At 49.7% G+C, this 24438-nt stretch overlaps 1 protein-coding gene across 1 annotated transcript in view; it reads right to left on the bottom strand.

Moving 5' to 3' along the window:
- The window catches only part of LOC122363169 (unconventional myosin IC-like), a 117748-nt gene that overhangs the window by 71121 nt on the left and 22189 nt on the right, over positions 1-24438 (bottom strand). The window contains exons 3-10 of the mRNA XM_043358819.1: positions 22268-22383; positions 19815-19885; positions 15396-15607; positions 11646-11825; positions 10813-11022; positions 10246-10345; positions 9160-9322; positions 8460-8629 (exon numbers count right to left, since the gene is read on the bottom strand). Coding sequence (XP_043214754.1) covers positions 8460-8629; positions 9160-9322; positions 10246-10345; positions 10813-11022; positions 11646-11825; positions 15396-15607; positions 19815-19885; positions 22268-22383 — 1222 coding nt within the window. The remainder of the gene's footprint in view (positions 1-8459; positions 8630-9159; positions 9323-10245; positions 10346-10812; positions 11023-11645; positions 11826-15395; positions 15608-19814; positions 19886-22267; positions 22384-24438) is intronic.

The following is a 24438-nucleotide window of genomic DNA, read 5'->3' as shown; positions in this document are numbered from 1 at the left end:
TAAATGACTTAAAGTCAGGGAAATCGTGGCCTATTTTAACTTTCTAAAATGAGGTTGTTATGGAGTTTTTTCGGACTTCTGATTTCGAATTTCGTGCAAGTTTTGATCAAAGACGATGTATCCGTGCATTTTGGGTAGGTCGGGTCAGGTCAGCTCAACCATTAGGCGTCACCGCCGACATCCAAATGGGTGTTTACCGCCACCAACAGCTTAGTCACAGTTAGGGATATGACGTGGACTGTGGAGTTTGTTAATGTAATAAGTGAATGTGAGCTTTACTCCACAAGAAATCGTTCGGGTCGGAGCTTTCAAATTGTATTTACAAAACTTCGTCAGCGAGTCGTAATCGGGTTCAGGGGGTATCGGTCGCAAAATATGTAGCACAGACACTAAAACTATTTCTCACAATGCACAATGGGACCGGAGCGAGAATTAGCGCGACATCGGTACTTTTTCGTGTTTCGTGCCCGCTTTTCACATGAAAGGGATGATAGAATCATACAAATGGTAGTCGGTGTACTTTCGAAGCAATTCCTGATAAATTTAATTAAATAATCATTAGTCATTTAATTAATTAATTAATTAATCAATTAATTAATTAATTAATCAGTTGACCTGCGTTGACCTTGACTCGGTTCGGTCACGTGATAAGATGGCATCACCTGCCAGCTTAACCCGCGCCCCGTAGGGGGGGGGCCGAAACGGCCCCCCCCTCTCCTTTTCGGTCGATATCTCCTAAACGGCTGGAGATATCGCCATCAAACTTTCAGGACCCCTCCGGGCATCGATTTTACACATTGTGTCCAAAACTTTTTCCAGAGGCTATGATAGGTTGGCCACAAATGACGTCAGAATGACGTCATGTTCTGTCATTTTCGACCGAAAAAAGACCTTCGCGAGAAGACCTGTCAGGCCTACAGCTTTGAAGATACAGAAAAATGATCAAGACACAAAAGGTGTAGAATTGACAGGGCTACAAAACTGCTATCTCGGATTTTTGAAATTTTTGAGTTTTGACCCCCAAAAATCAAAAATGCATTTTTTTGGATATATAAGCCGAAAAATTAAAAAAGTTTTTTTGATTTTCGAAAAAACCGGAATATATGTGATAGTACCTACCGTCTTCTATCTACATACCAAATTTCAGATCGATACCTCGTTTTTTGGCCAAGTTATAGCGAAAAAACTGTTCAAAAATGATGACGTCAAATTTTCAAACTCAATTTTTGGCAATTCTAGACCTCGTAGAGCAAAACAAAGAACACCATTGGACTCCCCGTGACGAGCTGCATCGAATCGATACCCATTTTATGCAAAAATATCAACTTTGAAATTTGACCTAATTTGACCTGACCTTGACCTGACCTTCACCAAAACGTGACCTAGGCTGGCCCCAAGGGCTACCTAACCCACATAATCGCATTTGTCATGTAAAATAGACCATAAAACATGTATCACACGACACTTTCATAATGTGACCCCCGGTGACCTGACCTCGCTGTGACCTGACCTGGTATCAGTGACCTCAGATAGCAAAGTATGTGTTTGACGAACAATGTACCATCGATGGTTTTCAATAAATTACTAATTTACTCGATTTCACAACACATTTCGTGAAATGCCTGTGAACGGTGAAAATCTGACCTTTGACCTGACCTGTGACGTCATCGGTTTGACCTAGGTCAATGAAATTTGGTCACAAGGTAGTTCCCGGGTGGGGCTATCGAACACCGTTTGAATTTTGAAAATCGGCCGGTAACTTTCCGAGATCTTAGGGGGGGGCCGAAACGCCCCCCCCCCCCCTACGGGTGGTAGGGTCCGCCGGTAGCCCTACGGGGCGCGGGTTAAGTCATGACGGAACCGGAAATTCCGATAAGCAAATAATGTAGCCACCAAAACCATGATGGGAATCTGATAGCCTGATGGACTATATAACAAATAAAGTGAGGGTCAGAAAAGTGTAACATCAGACACTCCGATATCGGAGTGTAACATCAGACACTCCGATAGCAGGTACGGATATTTCCGGACAAAACTTAAATATAGTTGGCACTTGGCAGCCTTGTTCGACTCCGGATCGGATCTGTTACTCCCAGCTTCCGGCCGGCTCGTGGTAACCGCGCACGGCCAGCGCCGGCGACCTGAAGTAAAAACAAAAATGCCCCTCATTTTCGATGTAGCAGGCTGAAGCAGCTAAGTTATACATTTTCTGAAAGGCAATTGATCGGTAAAGACCATATATTGATAAAAGAAGAGCGCGACCTAGCGGGACGTTTTATATCGGCATTCTAGAATGTTTATAACAGTAAAATTAACTCACAATTTTAAAAACACCTACAAACGTAATATTTGAAGCGTATTTATATATTCTGTAATAAGTTTTTCTTTCCATCGTGAAGCCCATGGTCTAAACTATCAGGTTATACCCCGAAAATATTGATAAAGCCGTCTAATATATATTTTTTCTTACCTACATTAGCTGCTACTTTTCTCCGTACGAAAACGGGTCTACGATGCTTGTCACAGAACTTTGTATTTGGGCTGATGTGGCGCGGACGCTATACACCATGGACGAAAAAATTTGCAGATTCGTGGTCCATGGACATTTCTGAACTACGTGGAACAGCCTAACTCAGTTTGGGAAAGGGCGGCAAATCCACCAATGTCGCGCTAATTCGGGCCGCGGTCCCATCGTGCAATGGTCCGTCTTTTCAAGTTCAACCCTCACTGTAAACATCCTGTTGAACACATTTAAAATGTTTGGTAGGTTAACCACTCAAAAACTGGTTGGTTCACATATGATTTAACCCTCGCCCGTATTGGCGTTTTGCCAGCGTCTAACGTATCGTGCGTTGATACTAACGTCACGATTTATATTTGACCTGAGGTCAAATCTAACAACAGCACTCGGAAAGGCCTCTGAAAGAGCTGTTGAATGCGCTTTTCTGTGGCGCTGTAGCTCTATTGGTTCCCGAGTTATGCGTTGGGTGTTTGGGAAGATGTTGAAATAGGCAACATTTTACCTATGATGACCTCTGGTGACGTGACCTTTGACCCAGGAGCCGAGTTAGACGGGGACGTGAAAACGCCTCCCCCCAGCACGACACGGAAAACTTAGGCCACCAGCACGGCGCGGGCTAAGTTCGACCCTCGATGTAAACAACACAGCACGATATTTGCTAGCTGAATTACTGAGAAAACTGGTTAGCGCACATTGTATTGAAGATATTTATATTTTCCAAATGTGTTTTAACCCGCGCCCCGCTGGGGGTCCTGGATTTCCACGCCCTGCTGGCAGGGGGGGGGGGGGTGTGTGTGTGTTTGAACACCCACTTCTAACCAGACATGGGCACGGATCCCAGACAACCAATCACGAAAATCGAGATGGCCATTAGATTGACGGTCTTCAAGCATGAAATTATGGTGGAAAACATGGCTAATAGAAGCCGCTCAATGAAACAACTATTTTGCATTCCTTCAGAGTTCAGAGTTAACAGTTCACAGGAAATCCCTCAAGATCCATCTCGGATCCATGGCTCGCGAACATGGATCCGAGATGGATCTTGAGGGATTTTCTCAAAACTCTAAGCTCTGAGGGAATGCAAAATAGTTGGTTTGTTGAGGGGCATCTGTTAGCCATGTTTTCCACAATACTTCAACGCTTAAATACCACTATGGTCATCTCGATTTTCGTCTTTGGTCGTCTGGGATCCATGCCCATGTCTGCTTCTAACTCGACTCCTGGGCCACGTAGCGATACGCGGAAGGCGGCGTTCGAAAGAGCACCAAAAATAATAACGAAATCACTTCGGTCACTTTTTTAGTCAGGCTAAAGGTCAGAGGCCATTCTTATAAAGAAAAAGGACGGAGGGACGGAAGGAAAAAAGAACTCAATGAATTAAACGATTCCGTCCTTTTTGGTTATCATAAAGGTTCCGTCCCTCTACCCCTCCCCCTTCGTTGTTTTGCTAGGATGCGTTTTTCGTCTAAATGATCAAGAGCTTTAGTAAATGAAACAGGAATTATTTCCTGCAATATTTTCTTATAAATTTCGTCACAAAGAATGCAATAAGACTAAGAAAATACTGTGTGATCGCTATATGGGTATAATAAAATGAGAACCTGCAATTATTTGGGATCACATTTGAATTTTATGGGACCGGGGACTGTTGTCTGCTACGATACATAGCCTTGGCCAGAGGCCTTGGCTACGATCAAGGATAATATAGATAGGCGAAGTATGTAATATGTTGTAGTCTTTCCTGCTAGGCTGAAACCCACCAAAGATTGTTTTTGCGTATAAATGTGGTAATGCCTATGTCTTACTCAGTGATAGGATGTCTAATAAGCGGTAAGGGAACAACGCAGACACCCTGAGTTAGCGTGGCGGCTCGGGACAAGCGGTAGAGATAAAAGAGGAGGGAATACTGATAAGGCATCTTTCGCTCAAGGGGACGACGCGGCGCGCGGCGAACGCGCGAGGCGGCTCGGGATGAAAGGGAGGGAGAGAGGGAAGGAGTAGGTAGAGAGAGAGAGAGAGAGAGACGGGGCGCAGGTGTTGTTTTGACGAACTGACGCTAAAGAGGGGGGAGGGGGAGCGGGGGAAGAAATGGCCTGTGGATCTTCTCTGTGTGGGGACAGCGAGGACAGTCCAGCGAGAGCGCTTGAGCGTGGTGGAGTGTATACGAATTTCTCTGCGTGCAAACAAGAACTTTAAGTGCTAACGAGAAGTTGTAGTGCCACGTGACTCAGACCTCCAACCGTGATACCAGTCGAGGCGCCAGAGGACACAGGACACAGGCCAGGTGAGGGTGGAGCTACTGGGAGGCAGTTGCAAACAGTTAACACCTACCACTTACTGGATATTGCATCTCAAGGTGTCCAATCCTGCCTGTTAATGTGTATGCCCGATAAACAACGATAGCTGCAGAACGATAAGGTGGCGGTCTATAGGTACTTGGTCTGCATGTGAACTTGACTAATTTTCGTGTGAAATAACTCCCGACCAATGTCATACAGTTCACATATCGATTAGCACGCAGCCTGAAACACATTTCGCACAAGTTGCTCTCGCAACTAGCTAAATATCGTATCAATGCCGTAAAAAAGCGCTGCTGAAGAGCAGCGCTATTTCTGATGCGTTATTTTTCACGAACAACGCAAAGTCTTACGTCACCAGAGGCGTCTTTGTCTCTTTATGATACGGAAACGCGTTCTTTTGGGTGGGGGTAGCGTCAATCTGGCTTCGTTCTTTTAACGGGTTCCGTCTTTCGTCTTCGTCCTTTTATGATAACCAAATTCCGTCTAATCTCAGAAATGACGGAGCGTCCCTCCGTTCTTTTCTTTATAAGAATGGCCACAGGTCGCCAGTGGTCAAAGGCAAAATGTCGCCGATTTTCAGGTCAAATGTCGATAGTTTCCAAGAAGCCAACGCATAACTCGGGAACCGATATAGCTACATCGACGCGGAAAAGCGACTTCAATAGCCCTATTAACGCCCTTTCTGAATAATTCTCTCAGATTTGACCTAGAGCCAACGGTTTTGCCTGCAGGGGGCAAAAACTGCCAAAATAACCAATATTTTGGAAAGTTTTTCTGCAATAACTTTTGACTCAAGCCTTGCACGAGCTTACTTTTACCAACATGACCTGACCGGAAAGGGTCATGTTGCATATCAGTCGATCCGTATCGTCGAGCTGAGCACATCCAAGGCGTTTTCATCGCTCTAGCATGCCTCTATCAAAAGGTATTCGCGAAAAACTGTTAGATACTATTCGTGACCTGAGATGACCTCAGGGGCATAAACAGGGGTCTCGGATACTATTTTCATGTTCAATGTGTCTTAATTTCTTGTAATTCAGTGTTTGGAAGTGTTTATAATGGCTTTGGTCCAAAAGAGGCGCCTTTCAATTTTCTCCCATTGACTTATAATGGGGGGGGGAGGGGGGGGTCGCAAAATTGACCTGACCTTCGGTCATCGATATCAAAACTCTGAGATATGCAGAGTTTATCTTAGTATAGTTTACAGCGCGGAGCGCCGTCGTTTTTGGCACACCTTATAATACATCAATTCTACACATGTTTTAAAAATTTAAGACCAAGGTCATTTAAGGTCAGGTCACCAGGTAACTTGAAGTGACCTCACCTCATAAAAAGCTTCAATGTCCGCCATAGCTACACCAAGTGACCGATCGCTTCGAAAGTTTCAACGATTGCTAAGAGCAATAGTATGTACAAAATGTATTATAAGGTGTGCCAAAAACGGCGGCGCTCCGCGCTGCCGTTTTTTTTAGATATTCGTGAAAAAACACAGGGGGGTGTTCAAACACCCCCCCCCCCTCCCAGCAGGGCGCGGGTTAAACACCGATGATGTACCGTTATGTTAAACGCCATGCGATTGACTAACCGGCGCCGGGCCGGTGCTCGGCGCCACCTGCACGGGGGGGGGGTGTTTGAACTCTCCCCTTCTCACTCGGCTCCTGGGCCACGTAGTGACACGCCGTAGGCGGCGTTCGAAAGAGCGGCAGAAGTAATGAAGAAATTATATCGGCCACTTTTTAGGTCAGCTCAAAGGTCAGGTCAACAGAGGTCACCAAAGGTAAAATTTAGCCACTTTCCAGGTCAAACTTCGATAATTTCGACAAACCGGCGCATAGCTTAGGAACGGTTTAGCCTGCAGGGGCCAAAAACTGCCAGAATAGGTAGATGGTTTTTGCGGGAACTGTTTTTCTGCAATACCTTTTGACTCAAAACATGCACGAGCTTACTTTCAGCAACATCGTGTTTCTCTCGTCAAGGCGACGCATCGAAAGAACTATAAGTTGACCTCAAAAGTTCAAGTTGAAAAATTTACTTTAGGTCAAGGTCATGACCTCAGGACAAGGTCATGGTCTCAGGTCAATGTCATGACCTGACCAGAAAAGGTCATGCTGCATCAGTCGATCCGTATTGTCGAGCCAAACACAAACGCATAAGGTTTTTCTCATCGCTCTAGCATGTCTCTGTCAAAAGTTATTTGCGAAAAACTGTAGGATACCATTCGTGACCTGAGACGACCTCAGGGACATTAAGAGGGGTCACGGGTACCATTTTCCGTTTCAGTTTGTCATGTCTACTTGTAATTCGATGTTTGAAAGTGATAAGAATGACGTTCGGCCAAAAGAGGCGCCTTTCAATTTTCTCCCATTGACTTATAATGGAGAGGTCGCAAAATTGACCTGACCTTAGGTCACCGATATCGAAGTTCCGAGAGATACATTTTGTGTATCATTATTATTATTATTATTGTATACATTATGTGTATTGCGTATACTGTTGTTTTATCAGTTACTCAAAGTTTCAAGGTGATCAGTCACTCGGTGTAGCTGTGACAGGCATTGAAACTGTTTCATGTAGTAAGGTCACTTGACGTGATATGGTGACCTGACCTTGGATTACTTTGGTCTGAAGTTTTCACAGAAGGCGTAGAAAAGATTTATGATAAGGTGTGCAAAACACGGTGGCACTCTGAGCCGCCGTTTTTTAGATATTCGCGAGAAACCGGAGGGGTTGTTCAAACAGCCCCCCCGCAGTGCGTGGGTAGGGGTGTGTGATCAAGGATGAGGGTGTTACATACCTAACCTATGCACGTTTGCCTCATTTACCTACATAAGCACACCCGCCAATATAATAGATTTCTCACGGTCTTGATGCCCGCTTCTCCTCGTCGCCTGCTCGGCACCGGTCCCCGCGGCACCCGCAGCGTCGATAGTCGGCCGGTGCAGCGTTCAGAGGTATCGTGCTCCCGCCTGCTCGCAACCATTCCCCTCGGCACCCTCCGACCGCCCGCAGCGTCGATAGCCCGCCGGTGCAGCGTCCAGAGGTATCGTGTTTCTAAGGGACTTAGTGGCATTCCACTCTATTTCCTGGTGGCTTCCAAAAAAAAAAAACCACTGCCACGGCACCATTACCCCATCTGGTGGCTGACTTGTTAAATATCAATTCACCAGGCTTCAACCAGAGGCATTTTGTACCTTCCGATTTTAGACGATGTGATTCTGTATGATACGATCATCTCGTTTTGTAGGTTTCATTTTTGTATGATACGCGTTTGTTTGATCTGCCATTGTACGTTCCAATTTTGTACGTTCTGATCATTGTTTGATTTGCCATTGTACGCTTTACCCATTGGACGGTTAACTTTGTACGTTGGGATTTTGTACGCTGCGCTTTTGTACGTTTGGGCTGTCCCCTACCTGGCCTGTTTTGTAGGTTTTGCGCGTTGTATGTTACGATTTTGTATGTTTTGAGGATTGTACGCTGCGCTTTTGTATGCTTTGATAGCCACCCGTTGACACCCGGAGGGCTCTGATACGCTCCACGTACTCGTCAGCTCCCTGCAATGTCTGAGCCGGACGTGGTGATGGGGCGACCCGCGGCGGTGATAGGGGGAAGGCGGCCCGCGCGGTGCGGGGGCTCACCGGTGTGCTTCATCTCGATCATGTCGCAGATGATCTTGTTGTTGAAGTACTCGACGGGCACCCAGGCGATGCCCTCAGCCAGGTACTCCTCCTGTTCCGACTTGAGCGTCAGCTCGATGAACACCTGCTGCAGCTTCTCGTTGCAGTAGTTGATGCAGAACTGCTCGAACCTTTGACGAAACAGATGAAAACGTGAAAACGATTAAGAGACGCTGGGCGCTGGCACAATCCAGCATAACGTTTGACTGCAGCGCGTCTCAGTCTAACGCAGTAGCATTAGCAGTAGCTGATCACGCAAAACGTCCAATCTTAGCATGGAAATGGGATTTGCTTCAAGCCGTTGCGGTCTATGGCATATGTTCAGTGTTAATCATCAGTTTGGATAGCAGATGAAGGAATTGTCATGCCTATGACGCGTGATTATACATAATGTCGATTATACGTGACTATGTATAATGTCGACAGAGGTGTATTATGTATACAGTTGCAGCTATACGTCTTTTGGATAAAGGCCAACATCAGCGAACCAGCACAGGCTGTCGCTGACCTTACCAGGCACACCGAAACTGCACGCTCACGGCTCAGGAAACGTGCAGCCATTGCAATCGTTCTATGCCAGTCTTCCCCCGAACTAGTCTACAAGAACTGCCAGTAGGGTTACTATGAACGCAGTATGTTCCGGGCCTGATGCGTCACTCACGAGTTACTCTTGAACACCTCGAAGCCGTAGATGTCGAGGATGCCGAGCAGACTGTGGCGCGTGCCCTGATCGTGGCTGGCCAGTGACATGTTCAGCCGGCGCACCAGCCATGTGAACAGCCGGTCGTACACGGCTTTACTCAGGGCGTCTCGGGCGTACACGCCTGCCGCAGAGGCCCAGCGCAGCGTCAGGATGCGGCACAGGCAGACCGCACAATGTACGGTCGTCTTAGTGCATTCTAAAAACTCTGTGACCGAACGTGCTCGCTCAAAATGAATTAGAAAAAATGTAAAATAGCCCGTAATAGGATTTTACAGCCCTGGAGTACAACATCAACCATTCTCACTACAAAGAACACCCGTTCCGTCGTTTGCATCCTCAGGGTATTTAAATCCTTCTCCACGCCGCATCCCCTTTTCCACGTCGCATGAGACAAGGTTGGCTGGACAGCCAGCCTTATCTCATGCGGGCGGCTCCCATTGGAGCTTACCGCAGCTCCTAAGGGAGTCCATCCGTAGCCGGGAGAAGTGAGTGCTTGGGGTGGAGTGGGGGGGGGGAAGGCCTGTCCTAACAGATGGGATTGGGCTCAGCCCCGGCGACTCACTAGGGCCTGCCCAGACCAATGTCTCTCCCTAATTCCTATCATTCTCACGGCTCTGCAACGATCTCATATGACCGAAAGGGCCTAATCATAATAATAATAAAACTCGAAAGAACACTTAACAATTCAAGTTGAATGATAAACCAATAGGGAGAGCAATCTAGAATTGAAACATGATATAACTACTGAAATGGGATAATAAAATGGTATATTAAACGAGGATGGTGTATGCTATGAAAAATTAAGTTTGTTACGGGAACGAAAGAAATGAAGTGCCTTACAATACATTTCATAAGAGAGCATTTGTGAGTCACCCTTGAGAAACCATTTAAGAGTCCTTTACAATCACCAATTGAAAGAATTAGTTTTGAGTAAGGGAGAACGTGCAATGTACGTGCAATGCAATGCATGTACTTATGTACATATACAAGTGTGGGCGGGGTTATCATTCTTCATTCACAGTGTGTGTAGATACGAGTCCTCACTTTGTTCCACGCCGAGGGTGGTGGTAACCACGTCCGCCTGGGCCTCGATGGTCCGGTGGGTGAGCGCCCGCTGCATACTGTCGGCGGGGATCCCCAGCACCTGCACGGGCGGCGGCTCTCAGGTCAGCACTGAGCACGGCTACAGCTCACCAGCGCCACACGTCGGCGGCCGCTGCGAGCTCACAGCTTCCACCGGCGGCCCGAACACGGAGACACGTCAGCGGGACACACCTGTTCGGTCACCTGTGAGCAGGGCTGCGGAGTCGGAGTCGGAGTCGGAGTCATCCGAAAATCCATCGACTCCGCAGCCCTGGCTGTGAGCCTGAGCACGTCTCGTCACAATCGGAGCGCAAATCGTCACATACTGCCTGTCTATTTATACCTCCCTACACACATTACACACGTGCCTGAAGTCGATAAGGTAATTGTTTGTCACCCAAATGGCTGACACACAATCAGCCTTGGGCAGTACCTGATTTGCCCCTGATATTGCACGCGCCGCCCCTGTCCCGGACGCGCTCCGGCAGTGTGCCCACTGCCCCGCGGTGTGATCAGTGATGCGCTGACCTTGGCCAGGCGCTGGGTGGTCTCGGCGTTGTCGACGCTGCACGAGACGCCGTCCACGTCCTGGAAGTGCACGTTGCCCAGGTGCAGGATGGCCGCCACGATGGCTTGCACGTCACGCTGCTCGCCGCTGCCGAAGCCCACAATGTCCATCGAGTTCACCACCGTGTGGTACTGGTCGGCGTCGTTCATCCCATCGCGCTCGTGGCCAGACTGGTGGGGGTCAGACAGCAGAGGTCAGAGCGGTAGGTACTACACTCCTGGTAGACGGAAGGGACGACGGAAGGGAAGGCACGCCTGGCAGTGTAAAACAAACTGTCTGCTTAACAAACTGTCGTATATGCTCATCAAGCAACACAAAACACGCAACCTAGTTTGATAACACATGCAGGAAATCGTAGTACGTAAGGGGAATGCTTGTTTTTTTTGGGGGGGGGGTAGGCCCTTTCAGTCTGACAAGACCATTTCAGAGCCGGAAGGATGGTAGTTATTAGGGAGAGGCATTGTGATTGGTCTGGGCAGGCACCCTAGAGAGTCGCCGGCCGGGGCTGAGCCTGTCCGAATGGACAGGCCGACCAGCCCCCCAAGCACTCTCTGCACCCGGCTACGGGGTGCGCTCCTTCGGGAGATGAGATAAAGTTGCCTGGCCAGCCCGGAGTGGGGATTGCGGCGTGAAGGAGAAGGTTATCAGCATCCTGAGGATGGAAACGACGGACGGAGTGACTTTAAGGGAATAGTAAGGGGAAAGTTATGTTGGGTTAATTTTCCTATGCCGATCAAGGCCGTCGTGCCTCTCAGTGGCCGCGTCCCTTCCGAGAGCCCGTTTCACCCCTCACCTGTTTGGTGTAGTTGAAGGCCTTCGGGTCCCGCTCCAGGCACAGCTCCTTGAGCAGCTCGTCCGAGGCGCCGGCCAGCAGCAGGTGGAACACGTGGAAGTTGCACTCCCCAGGCGCCTGCGACACCACGCGCGACTTCTCCAACAAGTAGTTCCGAATGTGGCCGCCAGTCGGCTCTCCCTGCGGCCGGGCAGACCGGGGCATCAACAGCCGGCGGCGGGGCAGACCGGGGCATCAGCCATCAACAGCCGGCGGCGGGGCAGACCGGGGCATCAACAGCCGGCGGCGATGGGCAGACCGGGGCATCAACAGCCGGCGGCCGGGCAGACCGGGGCATCAACAGCCGGCGGCGGGGCAGACCGGGGCATCAACAGCCGGCGGCGGGGCAGACCGGGGCATCAGCCATCAACAGCCGGCGGCGGGGCAGATCGGGGCATCAACAGCCGGCGGCGGGGCAGACCGGGGCATCAACAGCCGGCGGCGGGGCAGACCGGGGCATCAGCCATCAACAGCCGGCGGCGGGGCAGACCGGGGCATCAACAGCCGGCGGCGGGGCAGACCGGGGCATCAACAGCCGGCGGCGATGGGCAGACCGGGGCATCAGCAGCCGGCGGCGGGGCAGACCGGGGCATCAGCAGCCGGCGCGATGGGCAGAGGACATCAGCCACAGCCGCCGACAGGCGGCCGCAGAGCGTCGTCGCCAGAGGTGACAGAAAAGCCGACCAGCAGCTCAGCAGATAGACAGCCAGTCGAGCGGTCACCGGTATGTACAAGCGGATAGAATAAAAACGAGACTTGTTAGACACCTTTTTACGCCAAATTTAGGCGGCAGTGCACCCATTTCAGTAATAGTGCAGGCGATTTCGACAGTAACTAGTTACGGCATAGTCTATTTATGGCGAACTGTCGAAACCGTTTGCACTTTTACTGAACTGTGTGCACTATGTCTATATTTGGCAGTAAAAAGGTATAGTATACCTAATCGATAAGCTCGGCAACCTGTTGGGAAAAAATAGGATATGTTTCAGCACGAGTCTGCGTCATGCCAAAGTGCCCACCATTTTGGTCGTGGACAAGGAGAAGCCTTTGCACTTTAGCCGTGTGTGTGCGCTCGACTGATGGAAACGTGTGCTGTCGCTGCTGGCGTCAGCAGCGGCTCGGTATGATCAGTTCACCCACGGCGACGTCAGTTCGCACACAGCGGCTCGGTATGATCAGTTCACCCACGGCGACGTCAGTTCGCACACAGCGGCTCGGTATGATCAGTTCACCCACGGCGACGTCAGTTCGCACACAGCGGCTCGGTATGATCAGTTCACCCACGGCGCTCACGGCTCACAGTGAGCTCAGCGGTGAGCTCAGTGCTCACAGCGCGGCGCTCACTGCTCAGTAGGGCCAGACAGCCGGAGCTGTGCTCAGTGGGACCAGACAGCGGGAGCTGTGCTCAGTGGGACCAGACAGCGGGAGCTGTGCTCAGTGGGACCAGACAGCGGGAGCTGTGCTCAGTGGGACCAGACAGCGGGAGCTGTGCTCAGTGGGACCAGACAGCGGGAGCTGTGCTCAGTGGGACCAGACAGCGGGAGCTGTGCTCACTGCTCAGTGGGACCAACCAGACAGCGGGAGCTGTGCTAAGTGGGACCACACAGCGGGAGCTGTGCCCAGTGGGACCACACAGCAGAAGCTGTGCTCAGTGGGACCAGACAGCGGGAGCTGTGCTCAGTGGGACCACACAGCGGGAGCCGCGCTGCCCGCTCAGTGCTGCCAGTGCTACCGCGGAATTACATGGTCTGAATCCGTGGCCGGGATGCAGGAAATTCACACCCCGTCACACCCCACACGGGTGGGGTGTGACGCGTGCCCAGATAGGCAGCGAGGTTTAACTCGGGAATAGTTCAAGTGGCCGATAACCTTAATCTTCACTCGACTCAAGTGACAGTTATGCAGAGACAAGAGGAATGTTAAACAGGCTACACCCTTCGATAGACACACTGCAGCCGAATAGATAACGCCGTTTGCCTTGGCCCTTGCCACGCTTGCGATTCTTCGCCGCAGGCGCTCTTCAGTGGGCATCACAATAAAACTGCTACTCCCTCGCTGTAAAACAATCCCATTGAGCTACACGATTCTAGCAGCATACAGGGTGGACCAAAAAGGATGGAAACATTTTGAACTCGCATAAAATATGTGTTATGGCATGCAGGTGACTGAAATGATACCAAACGAGAGTGCATTTTGTGGAAATTCGTAATGGCATCTCTCTCATCTGCTTTCTCTCGTTTTCAGTCTCCCACAGCAAATGTTCGAAGAGGCCACTTTTGCGAGACAGGCAAAGAGCGGCCCGCCTGGCTGCTGACGCGATAGCCCGATGACACATGTCCGCTGGTTTGGCTCGCACTGGCGTCAGGAGCGGAGCGAGCCGGCCTCAAGGATGACCGTCTCGTCAGTTCGCACACAGCGGCTCGGCATGATCAGTTCACCCACGGCGACGTCAGTTCGCACACAGCGGCTCGGTATGATCAGTTCACCCACGGCGACGTCAGTTCGCACACAGCGGCTCGGTATGATCAGTTCACCCACGGCGACGTCAGTTCGTACACAGCGGCTCGGTATGATCAGTTCACCCGCGGCGAGAGGGAGCTCGGCCCGCGCCGGAACTGCCGGAACTGGCGCAGTGCTCACTGCCCAGAGGGACCACACAGCGGGAGCTGTGCTCAGTGGGGCCACACAGCGGGAGCTGTGCTCAGTGGGACCAGACAGCGGGAGCTGTGCTCAGTGGGACCAGACAGCGGGAGCTGTGCTCAGTGGGACCAGACAGCGGGAGCTGTGCTCAGTGGGACCAGACAGCGGGAGCTGTGCTCAGTGGGACCACACAGCGGGAGCTGTGCTCAGTGGGACCAGGCAGCGGGAGCTGTGCTCAGTGGGACCAGACAGCGGGAGCTGTGCTCAGTGGGACCAGACAGCGGGAGCTGTGCTCAGTGGGACCAGACAGCGGGAGCTGTGCTCAGTAGGAGACAGCGGGAGCTGTGCTCAGTGGGACCAGACAGCGGGAGCTGTGCCCAGAGGGACCACACAGCGGGAGCTGTGCTCAGTGGGACCAGACAGCGGGAGCTGTGCCCAGAGGGACCACACAGCGGGAGCTGTGCTCAGTGGGACCAGGCAGCGGGAGCTGTGCTCAGTGGGACCAGACAGCGGGAGCTGTGCCCAGAGGGACCACACAGCGGGAGCTGTGCTCAGCGGGACCACACAGCGGGAGCTGTGCTCAGTGGGACGAGGTAGCCGGAGCTGTGCTCAGTGGGACCAGACAGCGGGAGCCGCGCTGCCCGCTCAGTGCTGCCAGTGCTGCCGCGGAATTACATGGTCTCTGAATCCGTGACCGGGATGTAGAGGGGCGTTGGGGTGTGACGCGTGCCCAGATAGGCAGCGGGGTTTAACTCGGGAATAGTTCAAGTGGCCGATAACCCTAATCTTCACTCGACTCAAGTGACAGTTATGCAGAGACAAGGGGAATGTTTAACAGGTTACGCCCTTCGATAGACACACTGCAGCCGAATAGATAGCGCCGTTTGCCTTGGCCCTTGCCACGCTTGCACTTCTTCGCCGCAGGCGCTCTTCAGTGGGCATCACAATAAAACTGCTACTCCCTCGCTGTAAAACAATCCCATTGAGCTACACGATTCTAGCAGCATATAAATAACTCGACAACGGATCAACAGATCTGAGACCAGTCGAGCCTGCCACAGAGCCGCTCACCATGAAGTTGAACTCGACGTCCATGTACTTGCCGAAGCGGCTCGAGTTGTCGTTGCGCACGGTGCGGGCGTTTCCGAACGCCTCCAGCACCGGGTTGGACTGGATGAGCCGGTCGCGCACGCTGCGCACCTCGGCGCCGGTCCTGCTGCACACCTCGCCGATGTACTGCAGGATCTTCTTGGACGCCTCCGTCTTTCCGGAGCCCGACTCGCCTGACGGTCACGATAACAATTCACGTCAAACAGGTACGTATCTATACAGTATCCACCTGGACGTCTCAATCTGCACCGGACGGCAGCACACAAAAACATAGGCTGGCTAAAAAAAACAGGTTTCAACAGTTTTCCTCATTCATGGTCGTGTCCGAAAGAACAAACACTAGAAGTTAAGATAAGCCGTGTTCCACACAATGGCCGCACTTACAAGTAGTTATGGCTTTCTTTGATTGGATTATAGGTTTGGAACTGCCGAAGCAGATCGTCGATGTGAAAAAAATGGTTACATTACTAAAAGAATACCAGTTAGAGGCACGTGAAGCTGGAGAATAATTAATGCTTATGTGTTCAACTTGAACGGTCTGTTGACGTAAGCAGTGCGAAGTCCGCAAAATCGGAAACAAGGTCATAGCTCCTGGAGGGAATGCAGGACCAGCCGGCGCTTTGGGTGCTTGATCGGGACGCCTGGACAGCACGGTCACCGGTGTTGTCACGCGGCGCGGCCGTGACGAGAGAGTGACAGGTCACCTGGCACCGTGCCAGTCGCGCCGTCCGACGCGCTTCAGCAGGGCGAGAGGCAGCCGAAAGGGCGCCGTACCCAGACCAGAAGACGCGACTCGACACCCTCAAATGTCCCACAGACTCGATAGGCCAGCGATAAACTGTGACGAAACGCGGACAACTGCCACACGAGGATCTGCCGAACACCAATGAAATGCTCATAGATACGCTCTCTTATACATGAGTTAGATAACTAATGCTGCCAACTCCAAACTTTTCTGATGAGCGTCACTTAATAGTTCCTTAAAGTTACCATCCCACCATAGTATTAGTTTTGAGTTAAGATAACCAAAATGGGGTCCCTGGCTTGCACTTTCAGGTTTGAGCACATCGAGAAATGCCTTAAATCGAAAATATCTAATTTTAAAGTTGCAGCACTTTGGATTCACAGGGGCTAATGCATTAGACTCTGAATGTGTGACGTCAGCGCAGATCTAACGATTTTAAATTTTTTGCTTAAACGTTTGGTAGCACGCGGTAGTATAGGGATAGTGATAGGGATGCTGTTTTGCGCGCAACAAGTGCCGCACTTTCAGCTGCCAAACTCTTGCTTCCAGATAAAGTCGCTAGGAACAGCGGAGATCCCAAAAAGTAAGCAAAAGTATAAGTATAATAGCTTGAAAACCGGTAAAAAAATTTCGGTGAGCTTTGGTAGACATTCATTTTCGCTCTTTTTGAACCGAGCGACATCAGTTTCGTACCAATTCATTAACTTTTTTGAAGGTGGGAGGTCCCTTTAACCCGCGAGTTGCTGGGGGGGGGCGTTAAACGCCCCCACTTTTTTCGCCGGTCCATAGCATAAAAACGGCGCGCCGCAGGCGCGCCAAATTTTGGGTACCTGTAGGGAATTGATAGAAGTGTATTGTGACAAAGTTTCAAAAAAAAAAAATCGGTTGGAAAATTTTTGAGATATCGAGGTTTTAGTGACGTCATGATTTCTGAGTTTTCGACCAAAAACGGCATATGTTCAAAAAATCATATAAAATCACAGAATAGACATACCTACATAGTATGTACAGGGTGATTCATAGCCGTGTGACCTATTTAGCTGATCTCTCTTGAGAAGAGGATTGCATATTTGCGCGTGAAATTTCACGTGCTAGTAGAAAATTTTATGAAGTTTTGTTCTGCCTTGGTCTGGTCTGTGCTGTGCGTATCGCTCAAGATGTACACAGTGCAGCAAAATGTAGAACTGTGTCATTTGTATAATTTGACGCAGTCCGTTAAGCAAACACCAATATATTTCTGCACATCTGAGGGCTTGCACCCTATGGGAAGCTCCAAAGAACATAACAATTAATAGAATTGTTGATAAATTCAAAACAGAGGACACGGTTCAATGATAAACACGGCAGGAAAAAATTGGTAAGAGAACCCCGGAAAGATGATTTCAAAGAGCATTGAGGACGAGGTCCGGTGGGCCGCCACACTCGCCGGATCTCAACGTCGCACAATTCTTCCTCTGGGGCTATGGAAAGCCCGAGGTCTATTAGGAAAGTCCCCAGGATATCATGCGGCTGAAGAACGCTATTGCAAGCTTCTTTGGCTCCATTTCATTAGACATGTGGTGCGCCCGCGCCATCGCCAACTTTAGGGCTCTGGTGCTGGAGTGCATCCGTCGCCGAGGTGGCCATTTTGAGTATCTTGTCTAAAAGGAGTGTGAGCTTCAAAGGAAAAGTGTATATGACTGATGCAATACATGGATCAAAACTTCAGATTTGGCTCTTTCATATGGTACTAAGCAATCGCATGTAACACGAAAGCATTTCCTGTACTTTTCATTTATTTTCGGTCACACGGCTATGAATCACCCTGTACATACATGCCGTAAGCGCCATCAGACTGCCAATACCATGAACAATCAAATGGCTATCTTCGATTATTGATTATCGTACCGCATTTTCCAAAATCTTGAACTGAATCTTGGCAATTTCTCGTGACTTCTTCACTACCATGATACATGCATTTCTTAAATTGAACTTTTTGAGCCAAACACGTACACATATGATAAAATGAATGTCACCATCGTGTTCTACGCCCCAAATTACCCGCAAAACATGTGTCACAGGCTGCGAATATCAGCTTTGATTTTCGGGGATATGTGCCTACCCGGTTGACCTGACCTTGACCCTGACCTATGCTTGACTGACCCCTACATGGACCTGACACTCTTGTAGGCCTTATAAGATGGATTGTGCACCGTTTTGACAGAGTTTATGACGAGAGGCGCCCATTGCGAAGTCCTGAAGTTCATGCTACTGAAAGCCCGATTTCAGGTGTTTGACCTGACCTTGACCCGACCTGTGACCTCAAAATTCAACTTTAAAGTATTCATCTGAAGCGTCTCGTCGCGTTCTTTCGTTTGCCGCCTCGTGCGTTTCGCTGCGCCTATTGGTTCTCGAGTTATCGGCTGGGGGCGTTTAACGCCCCCCCCCCCCCAGCAAACGGTGGGTGGCGAAATACCCCAGCAACTGCCGTTAAAAGAGGCTGAATATATTCAGGCGAATATTTTTTCGGCGTATACGCCGAAAGTATTGCATCAGAAGGCCGTTAGTCTGTCATCATCAAACCGTTTTCCTTGGTTTTCTGCACGTCAGCGCTGTTGAACAGCAGAGCAGCACTGCCGTCCCCTGCCCTGCGTGAGGTGAGGACCGACCGTGTCATGTCACCTCCGCTCCGTCTCAGTCAGCTGAGCGGCTAGCCGAGCGCCGTCCAGGTGGACGGGCGCCGCGGCCCGTGTCGGGGTCAGCTAGCCTCGGGCAGGATCTCGGCCGCCACTATCGACGGCTGGCGTCATCGCTATCGGCCTATCAGCTCCACCGCATCCACCACGGCCGCCCGGCCCCATGGGCACCCGTGACGACCGCCGGAGCCCGCAGCGGGACTTATCTGAGCTCAGGGGGCGGGGGGGGGGGCTTCCTGGGTCCGGGGTCGCAACTCTCACAGTCATCTGAGGTAATCTGAGCTCCATCAAGGGCGCCCAACAGAGCAGAACGAGACGCTTCTGCCGCTGAGACGGGTGGCTGGAGCGACCCGCAGATACACGGCGACAAATACCTCGGCGACGTGCGGATGGATCTTGTACAGCGAATGGAGGCCGGTGTCAGTGACGCTCGATCCTCGAAGATGAGTCACTCTAAGACGGAGAGTATCCCGTATCCAGTCCGAGGATCAGGCGATTTGTGAGAAGCAGGAACTCGGCACTGCCGTCCCTAACCCCCGGTTGGACGCAGCTGACACGTGTTATCTCACGTGTGATCTCACGTGGTACGGTACGGGCTGCGGTACGGGCGCAGGACGCGGGATGGATCAGGGATGGATCAGAGATGGATCGCCGGAGCTCTGGCCGTGAGACTGCCCTACCTGAGCTCAGGATGGAGCTCTGGCCGTGAGACTGCCCTACCTGAGATCAGGATGGATCTCTGGCCGTGAGACTGCCCTACCTGAGATCAGGATGGATCTCTGGCTGTGAGACTGCCCTGCCTGAGCTCAGGATGGAGCTCTGGCCGTGAGTCTGCCCTACCTGAGATCAGGATGGAGCTCTGGCCGTGAGACTGCCCTACCTGAGATCAGGATGGATCTCTGGCTGTGAGACTGCCCTGCCTGAGCTCGGGATGGAGCTCTGGCCGTGAGTCTGCCCTACCTGAGATCAGGATGCACTGGTCGCGCGTCTCCTCGACCAGCGACGTCAGAGCTCCGTTGATCACGGCGTAGCTGCCGACAGAGAAACAGGTCCCTAGGTCAAGAGTTAAAGGTCAAAAGTAAAAAAGAAAAAATATCCCCAAAAATGAAAAACAAAGAAAAATTATAAATGATATAGCTCTTAAGACCGAAAAAGACGTAAAGAGCGTTTACGAGTAGATAAACGTGAAACAGAAAATTAAAACTGTACATTCCAAAAACTTGAATACTCAAAGTAAAAACGAAATGGATAGAAATTTAATCGGGAAAAAGTCAAATAAAGAGAGTAAAAAATATCGACGTATAGGTCGATGGGAAGGTACGTCCATACTTAGAGCTACCTAAAAAACACTTAAGTGCAAAGTAAAAAGGTTAAAAGTTTGACAGAAAAAAAAACAAATGGCAAAACCTAGCAATATCGTTTTTTTAAAGCTTAACATAGTAGAACTTTAAAAAAACTTAGCAGTCGAATCTAATTCTATTGTAAGTTACTACTGTTTTGCTTATAGGCTTGGCACATTTTTCATGAACACATTAGGTATTTATTTGTTAACCCGCTCATGACTGGGGTATTTTCCATAACGCGAGTGACTGGGGGGTCTCTCCAGAGCCCACCCCCCCCCTCCTATCTCAGAAACTAATGGGCAGATCGTCAAAATTCAGACGGCGTCTGATAGCCCTGGTAAAACTGTCGAGCGAAATCAAATTTCACTGACCTCGAGGTCACCGCTGACGTAACAAGTCAGGTCAAAGTAAAAATTATCGGCATTTCTGCTTGTTCACAATTAAGGCTCTGACCGCCGGCTGCCAAGTCCGATCAGGCTCATTTTTTGGCTTACGCACTCCTTGACATATGCCTTAGATACCCTGAGGGTAACGAACTTTTACTTCGAATTTTTTAGGTCAAGGCCAGGTCATCCAAGGGACGAAAATTGTATATGATGTATCGGTCACGTGAAGCATGTTTTATGATCCATTTTACTCGTAGATTTCGAAAACAATGTGGTCCGTGTCATTTGAGGTCATTTTCAGCTGAATTTAACGGAGGTCAGGTCACTTTCAGGTCAGAAAAGTTTAGGGTTTGAAAATAAAAATTTTCAACAAAAAAGGTGCCTATCAGATGCAGTTTGAGCTCAGAAACACGATGGCGCCATTTATCGTGCAGTACGATGTCAAAAACGTACTGAAAAATGGTTTTAAAAAAATACATAATTGTAAAATTTTGACAATAATGCAAACAACTTGGCTATTTTTGAAGATATTGGGCTAAAACTTGCTAGAGTAGTTCATCAGTTTGTGTTCTATCACATATATTCCGTTTTTTTGCGATAAATCATGTATTTTTTTTTTAATCAAAAAATATATTTTTTGTAATTGTAACAACATATTTTTCAAAATTTTCAAAATGTCGAAAATTGGAGATAGCAGTTTGATAGCTACGTGTATTTGAGGTCAACTGATGCAAAGAAATTGGATCTAGCTTTGAAAATAAGCTCTTGAGAGCGTTTGCCATAATTCAATATTTTGATCAAAATCGGCCGATATGACGTCACTCTGACGTCATTTCCGGCCAAACTATGGTAGCTAGAAGGTTGAAATTTTAACACAAGGTGCCAAAGTAATTCTGCTGAAGGTACCGTGAGTTTCGTGTTGATACGTCAAATTGTTAAGAAGATATTGCCGAAAAACGGGAGGGGGCTCTGTAGATGCCGGGTTCCGTGTCTACGTAGCTTGAACGTAACGGATGCAGCGGCCGCAAACGTAAATCGAGGTCCCGCGATCCCTATTCCCCAACACAGGCGGCGGCCACTTCCTGGTCTGCGCAACATGGCGGCACCGTTTGACACCATCTGGCGGCCGATGCGCCTTCCATATTATAGAGTTCAGTGGGGGTACCCAAGAGAGTGCATGCGACTCATGCGCGAGACAAGTGGGGAAAATGAGCTTAGGCGGCGGTATGCGCCAAAGTATACGCGATATTGACAACTATGAGTGAACTATAAGCATGAGCTACTCAGATATGACAATGAGCTACTGAGCTCTGATAACTGCGGGGCGCTCGATTTTTGTCATTACCCGGCTCTTTTTTATGCTGCGTTACAGGTTTAGGTGGTCTCTTGGAAAAACGGTGATAGCTCAGAGCAGAATGTAGCTAAAGACATCTGGTCTTCGTCATTGGAAAAACAACCTGTGTCAGAAGTGACACTAAGAAAATGCTTGCACGCACAGAAACCTTTCGTTGCTAACGGCACTTCCATTACTTCATAATCAACCATAGTGGCCCACCCCATGAATTTGTATCAAGAATATGGCATATGGCAAGACATACTCATATATGGGGAGGCAGTTCATAGACGGCTTGACTCGCTTGACTCTCCTGCAGGGGATCCAGTTCATTGTGGGCCCGGTACTCACATATGGGGAGGCAGTTCATAGTAGGCCTCTCCCTTGTACTCCTTGACGTGATTTTCGCCGTAGATGCCGAGTTCTTTGTAGGGGTTGACGGAGACCAGCACCGGCCCGATGTAGGTCTGTGGATGAGGCCGGCGGTCAGCGCAGCGGCCACAGATCGCGGTCGCACCCAGCCCTCATTAGCTACAGAGTACAGAGTCAGAGTCAGAGTCAGCGGCCACAGACCGCAGCGCTGGGCCGGCCGTCGGCGGTCGCACCTAGCCCTCATTGGCTACACAGTCAGAGTCAGAGTCAGAGTCAGCGGCCACAGATTGCAGCGCTGGGCCGGCGGTCGCACCCAGCCCTCATTGATGAGCAGTGTAGGGGGGGGGGAGGTAGCCAGCCCTCAGTGATGACGGGCAGGGGGGGGGGCTGCCATCAGTGATGACGGACGGTGTATGGAAAACTGCCCTCAGTGATGACGGACGGTGTATGGGGGGGGGGGTAGCCAGCCCTCAGGGATGACTAACGGTGTAGGGGGGGGGGGAGGGGACAGCGAGTTTCACTGATGAACGGTGTTTGAAGGGTCGCCTGGCTTTAGAGCCGTGTCTGCTGTATACCCAGCCACGCTTTGTCAACATATATGTAGATCAGAGAGCCTACCTACACCACGCAGTACACTGTTCACGTATATGAAATACAAGCAGCCAAGGCCTACTGCACTCGGCAGGAGCTCTGATAGGCGGACGCAGCGCTGCGGAGTCGATGGATTTTAGACGACTCCGACTCTGACTCAGGCTTCCATAAATCCACTCCCACTCCGGCCTCGACTCTACCTCCGTGTTCGGACATTTATTATAAAATAAAGATGGTAAAGTTACTTCAGAGATGCCTGAAACAATCTTGCCTCCTATGATTGTTTGTGGTTAACTTATTAATTAAAAATAAACGGGGTTCTCTAAATCCATTTCATTGCATAAATGATACATTTTGTTAACGTATTTCAACTTAATATGCATAAACTTCTTCTTCAAAAGCTATAGGAGAATGGCTCATGGCTCACTCGTGGAAGATCGAATATCTTTCCCTCGCGTGTTCCAGAAAAAACCTCGCTCCTTCGTCGCTCGGTTTTTCAGTAACCCGCTTGGAAAGATATCCTTATGTTCCGCCCCCCCCCCCCCTTCTAACTCGGCTCCTGGGCCACGTAACGATACGCGGAAGGCGGTGTTCGAAAGAGCGTCAAAAATAATGACGAAGTCACTTGGGTCACTTTTTTGGTCAGGTCAAAGGTCAGGTCACCAGAGGTCATTGAAGGCAAAATTTCGCCGATTTCCAGGTCGAATGTCGACAATTTCCAAGAAACTAACGCATAACTCGGGAATCAATAGAGCTACAGCGCTGCGGAAAAGCGCATTCGATAGCTCTATTAACGCCCTTTCTGAGTAATTCTCTCAGATTTGACCTAACGTCAACGGTTTTGCCTGCAGGGGGCAAATACTGCAAAAATACCGATTTTTTTTTAACGTTTTTCTGCAATTACTTTTGACCCAAGCCTTGTACGAGCTTACTTTTACCAGCATCGTGTTCCTCTCGTCAAGACGCATCGAATAAACCATAACTCGACCTTGAAAGGTCAACTTGAAAATTTGACCTCAGGTCAAGGTCATGACCTGACCTGAAAGGGTCATGTTGCATATCCGTCGATCCGTATCGTCGAGCTGAACACATCTAAGGCGTTTTCATCGCTCTAGCATGTCTCTATCAAAGGTTATTTGCAAAAAAAAAACTGTTAGATACCATTCTTTACCTGAGATGACCTCAGGGCCCAGGGGCATAAACAGGGGTCACAGACACCATTTTCATGTTCAGTGTGTCTACATTACTTGTAATTCAGTGTTTGGGAGTGTTTATAATGTCCTTCGTCCAAACGAGGCGCATTTCAATTTTCTCCCATTGACTTATAATGGGGAGGTCGCAAAATTGACCTGACCTTAGGTCATCGACATTAAAATTCTGAGATATACATTTTGTACATGTTATTGCTCTTAGCAATCGCTGAAAGTTTCAAAGCAATCGGTCACTCGGTGTAGCTATGGCAGACATTTGAAAGTTTTTATGAGGTGAGGTCACTGTGACCTGGTGACCTGACCTTGAATGACCTTGGTCTGAAATTTTCACAACATGTGTAGAATTGA

Source organism: Amphibalanus amphitrite, unplaced genomic scaffold (genome assembly GCF_019059575.1).
Source record: "Amphibalanus amphitrite isolate SeventyFive unplaced genomic scaffold, NRLGWU_Aamphi_draft 000000F_arrow, whole genome shotgun sequence".
In the NCBI taxonomy this organism is placed as follows: domain Eukaryota; kingdom Metazoa; phylum Arthropoda; class Thecostraca; order Balanomorpha; family Balanidae; genus Amphibalanus; species Amphibalanus amphitrite.
Note: the sequence above shows the minus strand (reverse complement) of the source record. Positions and strands in the feature narration are given on the sequence as shown.